At 52.9% G+C, this 15135-nt stretch overlaps 1 protein-coding gene across 6 annotated transcripts in view; it reads right to left on the minus strand.

Annotated features, from left to right (window-relative positions):
• The window catches only part of Vav2 (vav guanine nucleotide exchange factor 2), a 169363-nt gene that overhangs the window by 18162 nt on the left and 136066 nt on the right, over positions 1–15135 (minus strand). For 4 of the 6 annotated variants that reach the window (XR_010064602.1, XM_063283478.1, XM_039104731.2 and 1 more), the window contains exons 8-16: positions 13820–13920; positions 10641–10740; positions 9825–9920; positions 9351–9419; positions 6632–6718; positions 4476–4561; positions 3683–3815; positions 2924–2938; positions 1155–1264 (exon numbers count right to left, since the gene is read on the minus strand). Coding sequence is in view for 5 of the 6 variants with exons in the window: in XM_063283478.1 (XP_063139548.1) it covers positions 1155–1264; positions 2924–2938; positions 3683–3815; positions 4476–4561; positions 6632–6718; positions 9351–9419; positions 9825–9920; positions 10641–10740; positions 13820–13920 (797 nt within the window). In the remaining variant the exon portion in view is untranslated. The remainder of the gene's footprint in view (positions 1–1154; positions 1265–2923; positions 2939–3682; positions 3816–4475; positions 4562–6631; positions 6719–9350; positions 9420–9824; positions 9921–10640; positions 10741–13819; positions 13921–15135) is intronic. The other 2 variants (NM_001106563.2, XM_006233761.3) reach the window with 1 other exon arrangement.

Genomic DNA, 15135 nt, shown 5'->3' on the forward strand with positions numbered 1-15135 from the left:
CTAAAAATATTACATGGAAAATCTCAGAGTCGAGCAGTTCCTGTTTGTGAGTGACATGATAAAACCTCTCTAAGCCAGGACACAGGTCGTCCTCTGTCGCCATATACAAGTTAGTAGTCACTTAGTGGCCAGCGGGCATCGCACGTTGACACAGTGCTTGCTTTCCAGCGACTTGGACTGTACTTACCACCTGCCCCCGTGCAAGCGTAATGATTGGCAGTTCATTAAAATCCATTGTGCAATCCTCTAGTAACTAGTCCTCAGTTACGAGTTGTACTTACACACTGCACCCTAGCATCAGTCTACACGGTGAGGAAATTTCGTGCACATAAGGGTTGATGCTACTGTGGTCTCAGGCACTCAGTGCTGGTCTTGGACCATGCCCCGTGGACGGCAGGGGAATTGCAGTAAGGCTTATACTTCAGTGTAAATGCTCGTAAAGTGTGCACAAATGGGGGATTACTAGCTCATGATGCTCCCTGGGGCCCGGAGGTATACCTCAAGGGTAAAGTCACTTCCCCACCATCGTACCAGAGAAGATAGGACAGAAAAGCAGAAGCAAAGACAGAGAGATGTATATGGGGAGGATGCTCACATTTTCAACTTCTACGAATACTTGAAACTGCTCACAGCACAAGGGGATTTCAACCCACAGAAGCTGAGGGGCAGAGAGCCCCAGGGCTCTCACAGCCTCTGAAGCCACTGACTCGGTGTATCGTCCTGATCCCGCTCCCCTGACCTTGTTCTTTGTACCTGTATCTCAACATGTGGGGGGTCTCAAGGAGTGGCCTGCTCCCCCAGAAAACCCCAAGCCCAAGCCCGGCACTGCCCACAGGGCCAGTGGCACTCCCCACCCCCACTCTCTGCCCCCTCTGCTTTTTTCTCTATGTGTTGGGGTACCCCTCAACCACAGGGGACACTGCTCCAGCCACGTCACAACCTGGACACAAGTCACAGCATGAGGTCCAGCCCTCATCAGGACAGCTGATGCCACCAGGACATCTAGGAGACAGATAGTTAAGGTCTACTGAGTTGGCTGGTGTCCCACGGGGAAGGAGCTTGTTTCACACTGAGCAACAGAACCACCTCCCACCACGACCCTGAGGAGGTCAGGAAGCCAGCGCCATGGCCTGAAGCTCCTGCCCGGAACTCACATGGCCATCTCGAACTGCTCCATCCACTTCCGTTTCATGTCTTCCGTCTTGCAGAAGAACTGAAAGCCTTGCTTCCCTTGGAGGTGAATCAGGTAGAAGCCATAGGACCACTGTGGGGACAGAGGCTGGAAGCTGGCATGGCTTTGTAGGAGACAGGGTGTACACAAGTTCACTAGCACTGTGTGTGTGTGTGTGTGTGTATGTGTGTGTGTGTGTGTGTGCGCGCGTGCCTATGCCTTGTGTAACACACTCTTGTGTATAGACACATACACTCTTGCCTGGTTGCATGCCTGTGTGTGTCCTCCCACACCAGAGGCTGTGGGTGCACTGTTATCTTGCCTGAACAGGCCAGGGTAGCTCTCATGGGTGAAGGTGTTTAGGAACATGTGTCAAAGTGTATGTGTGCTTTCCTGTGTAACATGTGTACCTGTACTGTGATGAAGTGCACATATGTGCATTGGTACTTGTGTCTGTTCCTAGACATAGGAACAGTGTATGTGTATGCGCACCCAAGCCTGTGTCTAGATGTTCATAGCTCCTTTCACATGTGTAAACGTCATGTGTGGAGTGCTGTGACCTATAGATCATGTTCTGCACATGGACCGGTGTGTACAGGTGTACAGGTGCACATGCATACATGCATATGTGCATGCAGAGCTCCTGTTGGGTTCACACACATATATATGGGGTCCTGCTGTATGTATGCATGTATGTGTGTGTGCACATACTGTTGAGTATGCATATGTGCCATACTGTGCCCATGCATGTGTGTATGTATGCAGGGACCCTGCTGTGTGCACTTTTACATATGTAGGGGCCTGCTATGTGTGTATGTGTTTATGTGTGTATGTGCATATGTGTATATGTGTGTATGTGTACATGTGTGTATGTGTATATGTGTGTATGTGTGTATATGTGTATGTATATGTGTCTATGTGTACATGTGTATGTATATATGTGTATATGTATATGTGTATATGTGTCTATGTGTACATGTGTATGTGTACGTGTGTACATGTGTGTATGTATATATGTGTATATGTGTACATGTGTATATGTGTGTATGTGTGTGTGTGTGTGTGTGTGTGTGTGTGTGTGTGTGTGTGTATAAGTGTGACATCCCAAGCTCAGGGCCCGCCCTCTATCAGGATATCCCAACCCTCCTGCACCCCTTCACTGGGTACTTCAACCCAAATCCCTGCTGTCCCTGAGATTCCTCAGGAGTGGTGCCCAGGAACCAGCCCAAGAGCCTTCCATAGCCCTGCCCACTCACTTTCACTTCCTGGGTTAAAAAACGAATCCTGAGTTAATAACAACAGGAAAAACAAAGGCCAGGGTCAGATGGCTGAGGGTCTGACCAAACTGAGCCACCCGGCAGTCAGGCCTGACCCACTGGCCTGAGAAAAGGGCTTCCAAAGGGTGCTAGGTCAAGTGTGGCCTAGTCTTTCAGGAGTAGAGAGATGAGGGAGGGGGAGAGGGAGGAGCATGGGGAAGGGAAGGGGAGGGGAGAAGTGAGGAGGATCCTGCAGGGCAGAGTTCAGAAAGTCTCTGAGTCCACTGCTCAGTGCTCCCTGATCTTTACTTGCCAGGAAGGAGAGCAGGCTGGCTATCCGGTCGGTGCCACAAAGATGTGTCACTTTCGTGATTAAGATATAGAGGAAGGAGGGGGAGGGCCATGAGCCCGCTCTACTCAGGCCCAGGGAGCCCCAGAGTTTGGAAAGGCCAGCATGGGGCACCACTGGGGGACAGGGAGAGCACCAGGCGCTTACCATCTTCCCATGAGACTAAGAAGCATGAAAAGGGAAGGAAAGGGAGACAGGTCATTAGCAGGCTTGGCCAGGCTGATAGCCCAGGACGGAAGAACCCAACCTCTGTCAAACAGTCTAGGTGTTCTCCCTAAGGCTTCGCAAGAAGCCCAGGAGCTTGGGAATTAGCCTCGGTCACTGTCTCTTGCTTCAGGCACCAGGATTAGGAGGAGCCTGCGCATGGTCCTATATGGGGACTTGCAGAAGGTCAGAGCCTTTAGCAGCTGGCTCTTGTCCCCAACCCAGCACAGGGCTACACGCGCATAAGGTGCTGTACTCAGAAGCCTCAGAGAAGCAAGACTGTGTTTCCCATCCCTTCGCAGCCACGGCCACGGCCACAGCCTCAGAATCCATAGCCCCACCCCCTTGAACCCACAACCCCTTTTCCTGCAGTCCTCATCCACTGGCTTTCAGAGCCTGACAAAACACAAGCCAGCCCCCAGCAGATGAGACAGAGCAGGAATGGAGCGGAAAGGCCTGCTTGTTACAACAGCCAGTGAGGAACCAGAGTCAGGTCCACTGAGACTAAAAAGTCAAGGCTAGGAACTAGGCTCTCGCTGGCGCCCTATGGAAGGCCTTCCCCTCTGCCTCTAGGAAGCTGGAGTCCTAAGGGTGTTGACCACCCACCATGGGAACCACCTGCCACCACAATGACCAAGGGAGGCCCCACTGACTCCCGGGGGTTAGGACCCAGCACCTGCCCCTCTGCAGACCCAGACCCACCTTCTTGATGTCTTTGTTGTGCATGGGGTCATCAGTCATCTTGTGGAAGAGCAGTTCAATAACCTCCTTCAGCTCATAGCTGTAGCCCTTCCTCTTACACACGATGACCACCTTGTCAAACAGGAACAGGTACCTGGCCACATAGTGTACCGAGTGTCAGGACGGCCATGCTGTGTGTGACAAGCCTGTATCCCTGCCTGACTCCAGACAGCTGTCCCTGAGACCACGGTCAGTGTGTCAGACCAAGAGGGCCAGGCCTGTACAGGCTGCCCTGACTCTAAGGTGAGGTCCTCCTTTCAGCCAGGATATGGCACAATGACTCTCGGTCAGGAAGCCACTGTTCCCATAAAGCCACCCTCAGTGCCACCTCCATGCAGAAGGTCCTTAGTCTTCTATCTTTATCTCCCTTGGAGCACTAACCCAAGGCCACTGCCAATTCTCTCCTCTGTGCCCCCAGAACCCAAGTCTGTTGTGACCCTCGTAGATGGCTGACTTGTCCTGACCCCGCCACCTGCCTATCTTCTCCCACTTGACAAGGAGCTCCCTGGAGGCCAGGCCTCTCCACGTCCCGGCTTTGTCTCCCAGGCCAGCTCAGGGCCCACCACAGGCAGGGCGGTGTTTCTGTGTGGTTATTGCTGACTGATATGACAGACACATAGAGATTATGTAGAGAAAAGGAAGTAACTGAAACAGAGCTGCATAGAGCCGGCCACGCTGTTGTTCTTCCCACAGGAGGGTCTGTCTTGGGCTTCCTGGGAGTGGGGTTTGGGGTGCCAACCTTCACCCTCCTCACCTGTCTTGCTTGGTGTGGTTGACTATGGACCGAACTTTCAGCTCCCCGTCAATCTTCGGCCTCCCAAATTCCTCCAGCTTCACTTGCTGGAAAGGCAAGGACCGTCAGCCCAAGGGTGGACAACCTCTGCTTTGCTAGACAGGGGGATGAGTGGGCATGTCCAGGGCAGGACAGCAGGACCCAGGTGTGAACTAGGAAAATGTGCCTACGGTAAGGTGACTGGGTGGCCCAAGACCATGAAGGCGGCTGAGCCAAGCCTGTCCCCTCTCAGGGGGCCACAATGGGGACTCCCTTGAGTCCTGGGAACAAAAGATGATTGATGGCTTGGTCATGCTTACAGGCAACCCTTGTGTGGAACCCCGAGCTATAGGAAAAGCCAGAAGTCCAGCCCTAGGAAAGCAAATAAGGCAAGTAGCACGGCTGGATTGAGTGGCAACACAGGCGGGCCCAGCCAGGGGTTCATCCTCCACAGGAAGCAACCTATGCCTAGCCCTGCCACCACAGGGCCATGGAGTTTCCATCTCCGGTTCTGTGTGGACTGTGCCTCTCTGTTCTGTTCAATACAGAGAGATCTGCCTTTCCACCATCCTCTGTGCTTTCCAGGGATGAGTCTATTCAGCAGAGGGCAGAGGGCGGGTTCCAGGGGGTGGTCACACAGGCCTGGAGGCATGTTCCCTGTACTCTGTCAAAGCTCCTAGGTCTGACTTCAGTATGACACAGGCTGGCCTTGACACACAGCAGGGTTCACATCTGCTCGGGGACTCTGCTGTGCCCCTCTGTCCCTGTCGCACAGGACATATAACTCCAGGTGCCTTCACCTGGAGACACGACCTAGGCTGCATGCCACATGACAGTCACATACCAGAAACCCCGAGGTCCACAGACCACTGTTCTTTTTGAGAAAGGGCCAGTAGTATCCCAGACTGGCCTGGAAGTCGCTGTGTGGCCAAAGACAATGCTGATCTGTCTGCCTCTGCCTTCCTCCTCCCCTGCCCCCAATGCTGAATTACAGTCAGTGGCCCCAAGTCCGGTTTACTCAGGGCCCTGTGCATGCAAGGCTAGCACTCTGCCAACTAAGCCACACCTACATCCCGTTCCTTGTCATTTAAAGAGCAAACATGATTCACAACACCAAGGCAAACTGCCCTGTGTTCAAAAGCAGCTCGTTACTCTGCGGTGATCAGAGAGCAGGGATGATTGGCAAGCGGCCTGGACCCCACAAATGCTCACGCTTAGCGGTGCACAAGGATGGGGCTGGAGAGACGGCTCAGCGGTTAAGAGGTTCAGAGGTTCTGAGTTTGATTCCCAGCAACCACTTGGTGGCTCACAACTATCTATACTGACTCCCTCCTTTGGCCCGCAGACTGTAGACAGAGCACTCATCAGAACACTACTTGGTGGTTTCTCTCGCCCTCAGGCTGATGGCATGGCCTGGATGTCTCCGATGAGCCAGCCAGGTCTGCCGGGGTTCCTTTGTAGGTGAACATGGGTGTGCCAGCCTAGACATTAGGCTTCTGGGCTTCCGTCTCACCAAGCCCCGGAGAGTGAAAAGTCACCGAGGAAATGCTTGAGTGGTTCTATGTTAAAGTGACTCTGGGTACCAGACAGCATTTGGAAGTGCAGTCATCACTTGGGGTCAAGGTGCTATTAGCACCTGATGGGTGGGGCGAGGGTGTGCTTAAGTTCTCCTAACGCACAACACCGTAACACGGAGAGATCTAGACCCAACATGGGGCTAAGCAGGGCTTGAGTTCAGAAGGAATTTCTCTCTTCTCTGTAGAGTACGTTAGAGAGGAGCAACCCTGTCTGACAGAGCCCCTAGCCTGCTTCCTAGACAAGGAGAGAGTTGAGGGTCAGCTCTCAGGTTGAGATGACTGTTGCCCCACCCCCAAACCAAACCCTGTCCACTGCCCATCCTGAAGACATGGAGACTGACAGAAAACAGGAGGGCCACAGGCCAGGCGAAGCATCCTGCCTCTGGTCACCACAGCCTGGGGTCCAGGCTGGGTTGTCAATAGGACATCCATCTCCTCTGTCCTACTCATGGATGACTTCAGAGCGTAATTCACACAGGTAGGCTGAAGTGGACGAGGGCTTATTCTACCTCCTGAGTCAGCAGCCGCTACAGTATGCACGGTGTAAGGGTCCCTGCTTACCAGGTTTTCTATGGAGCACTGGAACTCACTAATCTTCTTCAAGGTCTCCTTGTCCCGTTTCACTTCATTAATATACATGGCCAAGTCCTAGAAATCAAGACAGGCTCAGTGCACCAAGTCTCACAGGGGGTGAACTCCCAGCCCCTTCCTAGTCCAGCTAGCTATACTCTTACTCCATCTTGCCTGGGGCACTCAAACTCTGGGCTATCAGAGTAAGGAACACCACATACAGGTAACCAAGAAGGAATAAGAACACAACATTTGAACCAGAGTACACAGTGCACTGAAGAGAGGGACCAGAACCCCCAAATCCAGGCTCCCTTCACTCAGCAGGCCTTCTGTGTCAGAATGGAGATTCAGCCCAGCATGGCTAGGCCACAGTGGACCATACACAGTCACTGTCTAGACCTTTCTGTTCTCATGAAGCCCCCCTCCCCTGCAGAGCCTGGGTATTCTGTTATTGCCTTGGGTGAAGGAGGTCCCTACAGGCTACTGCAATTCTCTAGTTAGTCACCAGGGGGCAGTGCTCACTTTTCTTCAGAAGTTTGTAATGGCCTGGAAGCGATGCCCAGTGGTGGCTGGGTCAGGGCAGCAGGGATCCTGCCCAGAGAGCAGAGCAGAGAGGAAATCCCCAACACGCAAAAGCCAGACCCACATCCTGGAGGCAGTTCCCACCTCCCTCATGGCCTCTCTTGCTTCTGGGGTCACTTCAAGAGCCACCCCGCAAACCTTAGGACTGGCAGCTCCTACCAGGTGCTGCAGTTTTGAAAAGGGTGGGTTTTGTTCTAAATCACCAGCAGGGATGAAGCTGAGCACGTGTCGCCCCATGCACACCAGGCCAGAGTCAGGGAAGTGCATGTCTGAGATGGGGATTCCCACAGAGACCAAGCATCAGAGGCAAAGCAGCCAACTTGCAGAGGACACAGCCTTGCACGGAGCGTGTAATGCAACCCTGTGGGAAACCTAGCTGCAGGGCAGTGACAGCTCAGACACTGACTGGATGAGTGATTTTCTGCTTTATATTGGAGACATTAAAGGCTTTTAGATTCCCTGCTGTAGTTGTTAGTTTTCATAGAGGGTACCTCAGTTGAAGAACTGCATTGATCACACTGTCTTTGTGTTCCTGTCTGAGAGAGAGTTTTGACTGATGACAGAGAAGAGAGAGGACTGCCCACTGCAGGTGGCGCCATTCCTAGGCAGGTGGGCTGTATTAGAGAACTAGCTAAGCACTCCAGGAAGTGAGTCAGTAAGCAGCCTTCTGTCTGTGGTTTCTGCCTTGAATTCTTTCCGATTTCCCTACGTGACTGACTGTGACCTGGGAAAGGAATCTAAAACCTTTCTCTCCCCTAAGTTGCTTTTGATTGTGGTGTTTATCACAGTAACAGAAAGCAAACCAGGACACCTCCCAAACTTTGAAGTTTGAAGAGCTGGCTCCCAGTGATAAGAAGACACAGAGTCACAAAGCCTCTGTGGAATGTCAGGAGCTGTATATCCTCAGGGTACTTTCCACAAAGGGACCAAAAGCCACTTGCTGTCCAGGCTGGGGCTTAGGGCACACCTGTAGCTATGAATCTCGGTTACAAATATGTCCCAGGAATGGCTGACACTCAATTGTGTCTGCAGTGGGAAGATGTGGTCCCTCTGCTACAGTGACCTCAGTTCCCCAGGGGAGCCAGCCAGAGGTCCCCATGTCAGCCATGTTTAAGTATACCTAAAACTGGTACAAACTTTTCCAGCATGAAGCCTTCTCACAGAGAGCTCCAGGCAGCTTTGAGAGCATGTCTTTCCCATTGGGTCCGTCTCCCTCCTCTTTAAATGAGGTGTCTTGGGGAAAGAAGGTGTCCGTAGACCAGAAGACTCCTCAGGTGTCAGAAGTCAATGCTGCAACTACCACTTCTCTAACAGTGTAGTACCAAAGGGACCCAGCCTGGCAGGCACTCCACCCTGTCTAAGTCAGGTATCTATGAGAGGAACAGGTATGGCTACGGGGTAGCCTGACAGTCCCTGGGCTAAGGGGTCTGGAAGGTGAATTTCTTGGACAGTGTCAAGTTCATGGCAAAGCCAGAGTGAGTGGGCCACAGACAAATTAGCGAGGAAGAGGACATGGCCTGAGCACACCGTGGGTGGGAAAGAATAGAGCACGCCCAGGAACCTAAAGGTGGTCTGGCTTCCCTAGAGTCTGAGACTGTCCTGTTACACACATCTTCAATGACCCTGGCCTGATTCAGAGCACAGTGGAAGCCACAAAGGTGTCTGAGCAGGACAGGGACGTGCTGAGCTCCCAAAGGCAGTGGACTGTCACACATGAGGCATAGAATGGCTGAACAGGGGTCTTCAAAGCCAGCACGTGAAAAGGAACCCTCAAGTGAGTGATGGGGCAGGACATGGGACAGAACTTCATCAGCAGAAGCCCAGGAGGAAAAGAGCTACCCCAGGATAGAGCTGGCGTCCGAAAACCTTTGATGGCCCCAGTAGACATTTGGAAATGCAGTGTGGGGACCAGGGCAACTGCTGGCAAGAAAAGTTGGAGACTTTGGACACACCGTGAAAGCAGCCTAGCCTGCAGCTCCATCCACCATCATTTAAGTCTAACCCCACCCCCCAGTGTCCTGTCTGTGTTACCCCGAGCAAATGGACCGCACTGCCAAGGAGCTCGGTTTGGATCCGGGAACACGTGCACACCAGTCTGAACTCCCCCAGCTCTGCCTCATCCCCTTACCTGCATGGCTTCCAGTGCTTCTTTGAGCTGTTGTCTTTCAGGCCGGTCTGCGGAATGGCTCAGGAGCTCCTATGGCAGTGAGAGGGGACCCAGGGTGAACCCTCAAGGTCCCAGTCCCATGCCTGCCCCTACCCAGTGCACACAGCAAGACCCTCAGGACAAAACCACCCACCAGGCCAGGATCGAGTCCCTCCGCCCAACCCCAACAGACATGAGGATCCCTTAAAGAAGAGCTTTGCAAGGAAGCTCGGAGACCAAGCGATTAAGCACAGTAGCTCTCCTCGTCCTGGTCCAAGGGTGCTTCCCTGTCTCGTCCCTCTTTCCTAATGTTGCTAATTTATTTTTTCCTTCCAGTTGCCATGACACCCCTTGGTGGTGTGTACTGCGCCTGTGTGCCCCCTGTCTGTGGGCCAAAGCCCACGCCATCAGAGCCCGGCATGACAGAGGGCACGGTGAGCAGGCTGACGGCCTCACCTTGAGCAACAGGTGGTACTTGAGCACCCGCTGCATGGGCACCACCAGCAGATCCTGCAGCTTGAACTTGCCCTCCTGGACCTTGAGTGTGCACTCCTGGGGAGAGAGAAGCAAGTGGATAAAGAGTACTCTCCCTGGGAGAACCCAACCCCCACCGCCAGCCACACAGAGAAAGAGACCTCAGCCCCAGATCTTCTAGAGTACGCATGAGACGGGTGCCACCATGTGGGCAAGATATACCACCCTTATGTCCTGGAACGCAATGGGACCCTGGGATCTGAGATCTCAGGCATCCCACTATGCAACAGTGCCTGTGGACTCGCCATCTGCTCCCTGAGAAGCCGAGAGGGGAAGGGGCTCACACAAGGCTCTGAGGTTAGCTAGGGTCCCCTGGGGTGCATGCACGGGAGAAACAAGCGTCACCTGCTACCAGCAACTGAGCTGAAGCTCTGAATACAGAGCTTTCGTAAGCACACAGGACAGGGGGTCTCCCGGACCTGGAGGTGAGGAAGAGCCAGGAAGGCTTTCAAGGGAGAGGCAGGGGAGCTGACAAAGGTAGGTAAACCAAGGCCCAAGAAGGAGGCCCAGTGCATCATGCAAATCAGCTTGACCTGTTAGTCTGCCAGTGTCACTCACTGAGATGGACTTGCGCAGGCCTCCACAGCCCCTAAGACTTAGACTGCATTAGGGCTTGGGACATGTATTCTGGAAATCACCCAACAAAATGGGAGAAGAGCCACAAAACAAAAGATGGGCGTTGAGGGAAGTTGCCGCTAGCCAGCTGTGCCCAGGCAGGGTACCGGGATGCCTTGTTACCTCCACTTTCTGCCTGAAGTCGTCTCGGCTGGCGAGGAGCTGGTTCAGTGCGCTCTGCGCATGCTCCATGTGGCTACAGTACTCTCCGTAGATCAGGAGCCTAAGGAAGAGGCAGCAACATGTACACAGCGCAACCATATGGGCACCAGTCAAGTGAGATGTTACGGCTGCTATGAGCAGTGCCACACTGCACCAGCAATGTGCACACACACACACGCACCCATGGGTCTCTACAATGTCCTGACTCCTTCTCAGGCAGGCTGGAGAGCTTCAGGGTCACTGCCCAAATGGCTCTCCTCCCCCAACTCCCCCTACTTCCCTACCCTTGACATGACCAGGTTAGGGGCAAGGGAGGTTTACCCAACTCCCCTAGCCAAGGAGATCACCTCCCACAGGCCTACTTCAAGCCATGACCCATGACTCTACCTCTATTCTGGAGAGGAACGCCTGACCAGAGAGAAGGTCCTGCCTAATGTGGCTCTCTGCTCGCCTCCAGCCCTAACGTGGGGGCTATTCATGGCTCAGGCTCATCCTAGGGCCACACGAATTGGGGGTAGCCTCTGGTGCCACATCAGGGGTGGCAGCCAGAAGCAACAGGGTTCCAGCTGCCCTAGCCAGCCCTATTTAACTCTGCTCCTCCCCCTCCCCCTCACTATAGCCCACACGTCACCATCTCTCTCCTGCCATTCAGAATCTTTTCGGTATCGTACCCTTTTCTCTTTGTCGACACCTGGCCCCAAATGCTATCCCCAGGGGATGACATCCCTTCAGACCAGAACACTGCACTCTCAGGACAAGAGGGCAGCTAGCCTACAACTCCCCCCTCACCCCTAGATTTCCCGGAACACACATGAGCCCTGTAAGAAGAGACAGTGCCACAGGACAATATGATCAAGGACAGGCATGACGGCAGCCACGCCTCCCCAGAGACTGCGCTCTCAGGAGTGTAAGCATGGCAAGGAGGGAGGCTGGGCTTATCCTTGGTGTCCCAGCCCCACCTTACCCCACCCCAATACTGTGAGAAGGACCCTCTGGATCCTCCCCAGTCTGACTCTAACAACCTTGCAGCAGACTCCTCTAGGGCAACAGGAGCAACTCTGGAAGAAGCACTTGCTATAGTTCCTGGGATGGAGTGGGCTTTGTTTCCTAGTGCTCTTTGCTTCCTGCTTGCAGATTCAGATGTGAGGTCTGAACTGCTCCTGCCAGCACGCCTTTGCTCCACCATTATAGTGGTTTGAATAAGAACGGTCCCCCACAAGCTCATCCATTTTAGTGCTTAGTCATCAAGGAGTGGTATTACTTAAGAAGGATCAGTGGGCGTGGCCTTGTTAGAGGAGATGTGTCACTAGAGGGCGTGCTTTGAAGTTTCCAAAGCCTAAGCCAGGCCCAGTGTCTTTTCCTGCAGATGTAGATGCGCAGAACTCTAAGCCACTTCTCCAACACCATGTCTGCCTGTGTGCCACCATGCTCCCTGCCACGATGATGGACTAACTCTCTGAAACTGTAAGCCCTGATGAAGTGCTGTCTCCTCTAAGTGCTCTGCCTGCCCCCTTGCCTGTGTCAGGTTTAGGAGCACCCTGCAACCGCACCCTGCAGCTTCTGATGCGTGAAGCCTTGGGTGCAGCAACTAGGGACTTTCCTGTTCTCTCCCCTATCCCTTCTGTCCATGCACAGATTGCTTCAAAGCACAGAGTACAGACGTGTTTTACTGTTCTCAAAACTGAACGAACGATTCATTCTGAGAGTGTTGCAGGAAGTTGGTTATGGAAGTAGGAGGTAATGGGCCTCCATTTTAAACACAAACATTTTGTACTATTAAGAAAAATATTAGGGGCTGGAGATCTGGCTCAGTGGTTAAGAGCGTTGACTGCTCTTCCAGAGGTCCTGAGTTCAAATCCCAGCAACCACATGGTGGCTCACAACCATCTGTAAAGGGATCTGATGCCCTCTTCTGGTGTGTCTGAAGACAGCTACAGTATACTCATATATAATAAATCTTGAAAGAAAGAAAGAAAGAAAGAAAGAAAGAAAGAAAGAAAGAAAGAAGGAAAGAAAGAAAGAAAGAAAGAAAGAAAGAAAGAAAGAAAGAAAGATAGATAGATAGATAGATAGATAGATAGATAGATAGATAGATATTAGGCCTGGAGAGATAGCTCAGGGGTTAAAAATCATACCAAGCAGAGGACCATGTTAGTTCCTGGCACCCATGTTGGGTAGCTTACAATCACTTACAATTCCAGCTCCAGGAGAATCTGATAACGCTTTCTGCCCTCCATGGGCATATGACACTCCTGTCTACATACCCCAACCCCTCCCGATGCCACAAACACATAATTAAAAATAAGAAAAAAAAATCACCACAACTTAGAAATAAGGTTCCAGAGGCACCAACTTAACCTCATGCATCTCAAACAATACTGGTCTGTCATGAAACACAAGCCCCCCCTCTGTATACCCCTATCTGACCCCTGCTCTTAACGAGACTGGGGGCGGGATGGGGGGCAATGACAGGGCACACGACAAATGACCCATCATCCCAGAGGAGGCACTTCAAACCTTTAGAGCTGTGGCACTGGAACTGTGGGTCTCTCTTATGGTGTAGAGCACACAGGTCTCTGCCTCTGCCCTGGACCGACTTCAGACTCCCTCCCTGCTGTAGAGCTACAGGGCACGGCTAAAACTAGGGCACGTGCACAGAGGTGTGGCTGCTGTGCTTCTGGACACCAAGTTCTGATCCCAGCAAAGAGTGGGCACCTCTTCCCAAACTGCCTGTGATCCCCTAATCCACTTGGCCTGCAGAGCATCAAGGATGAATAGAACATACCAAGTAACTTAAGCTACACGGCTTACCTGAGTTCTAGGCTTAGTGGCTACAAACATTAGGCACTATAGTCCCAATAAGCCAGAGAGGCAGAGAGGGTTGCAGGGACCCCACAAGTCCCTACTATCGAAGTGAGGCTTGGAGGCTTGGAGGATCCCAGTCCTTCAAGCTGTGATGGAGAAACAGTGGCTAGTAACTCTGTTTACAAGGAAGAACACGGATCCAGAGACAAAGTGGCCCCCTGCCTCAGTCCCGAGAATGTGAGGCTGAACCTCGGGGACCTGCCTGGCTGGTTTCCAGGTTCACACTTCAAACCTTGAGGGCAGCTGAGGCTCTGGTCCAGCCAGCCGTTACTCACCGTTCCTTAAACTCCAGGAAGACCTTAGCCAGGGTACTGCCACCAGCCATCATGGACACATCGATGGCTCGCAGAAAGCTGTGGTGCACCTTGATGAGGTCCTAAAGGGAAAGCAAGGTCAGTGCACAGCCAGGCCCGCTGGCCAACACACCCAAGAGGTGTTGTGGGGTGCTCACCTAAGCCTGCGAAGGCTGTATCACTCAGCCAGAAGTTTCTAGCAGGTGCGTCTAGCTTGCTTTGTTTTGTTTTTGAGGTGGGGTTTCTCTGAATAGTCCTGGCTGTCCTGAACTCACTCTGGAGACCAGAGTCTGGTCTGAGTCGAGGCTGGCCTCGAACTCAGAGATCTGCCTGCCTCTGTCTTCCAAATACTGCAATTAAAGGTGTGGGACACCACCACCTGACTGTCTACCTTTCTGACCTTGTAGCCCAGTGCCATCAACGGAGTCAGCACTCAAGAATCCCACAAGTACAAGCATATAAAACTGCAAAGCAAAACTTAGAACGTTTTAAGTAGGTTTGAGGTTTAGTGTTGGGCTGCATTCAAAGCCATCCTAAGCCATATGCTCCCTGCCTCCCAGCCACAGGTTGGACCCCGCTAGCACATGGAGATGCTGAAGCACATGATGGCCATGCAGTGTAGGAAGCCGCCCAGACCAGAATCAGCCCCTGGGACAGATGGCAGTTGCCTCAGGACAGACCTGAAGCCAGAAGATGGAGAGAGCAGTGTAGCAACCTTGTGGCCTCCCTGCTACTTGGAAGAATGGCGCTACCTGCAGTCACTCAGCTTCCTCAAGTTCCACCCCAGATACACTACGGTACTCAGCACCCCTCTACTCCTCCCAGCTTCTTTTCTGTCCCAAGTCATTTGTACTGGCTGAGGCCTAGACAGTAAAAGGAGCACTGGTCAGCCCTGTGTGGGAGAGTGAGACACACCCAACCCCAACCCCAACCTCGGTCTCTGAGCCGATGGGAGGCGGTAAGGAGCCAGAAGCAAGCAGCATGCCCTAGGGGACAATCCATCCATGTGTGGCATCTGGAGTTGTAAGCCAGCTGCCTCCACAGGCTAACCTTCACGCACAGTCATCTGGTGCACATGAGTGGTCAGACCCCTGCAGAGCAGAGCACTGGTGGGGTACACTTCCCTCTGTGCTACAGAAGCCTTGCTAATCGTTCTGTGGGTCTCGAGTCCGCTCCAGAGCTGCGTGAGTCTGTGCACAGCTAGCAACTTCCATAGCAAGTCGCAGGAACGCTCTCAGGCCGCACCAGATTATCACCTCTACTGCCTCCTGAAGGAGAGTCTCCAGGGTTGGGAAGCT

The sequence above is a fragment of the Rattus norvegicus genome, chromosome 3 (genome assembly GCF_036323735.1).
Source record: "Rattus norvegicus strain BN/NHsdMcwi chromosome 3, GRCr8, whole genome shotgun sequence".
NCBI classification, from domain to species: domain Eukaryota; kingdom Metazoa; phylum Chordata; class Mammalia; order Rodentia; family Muridae; genus Rattus; species Rattus norvegicus.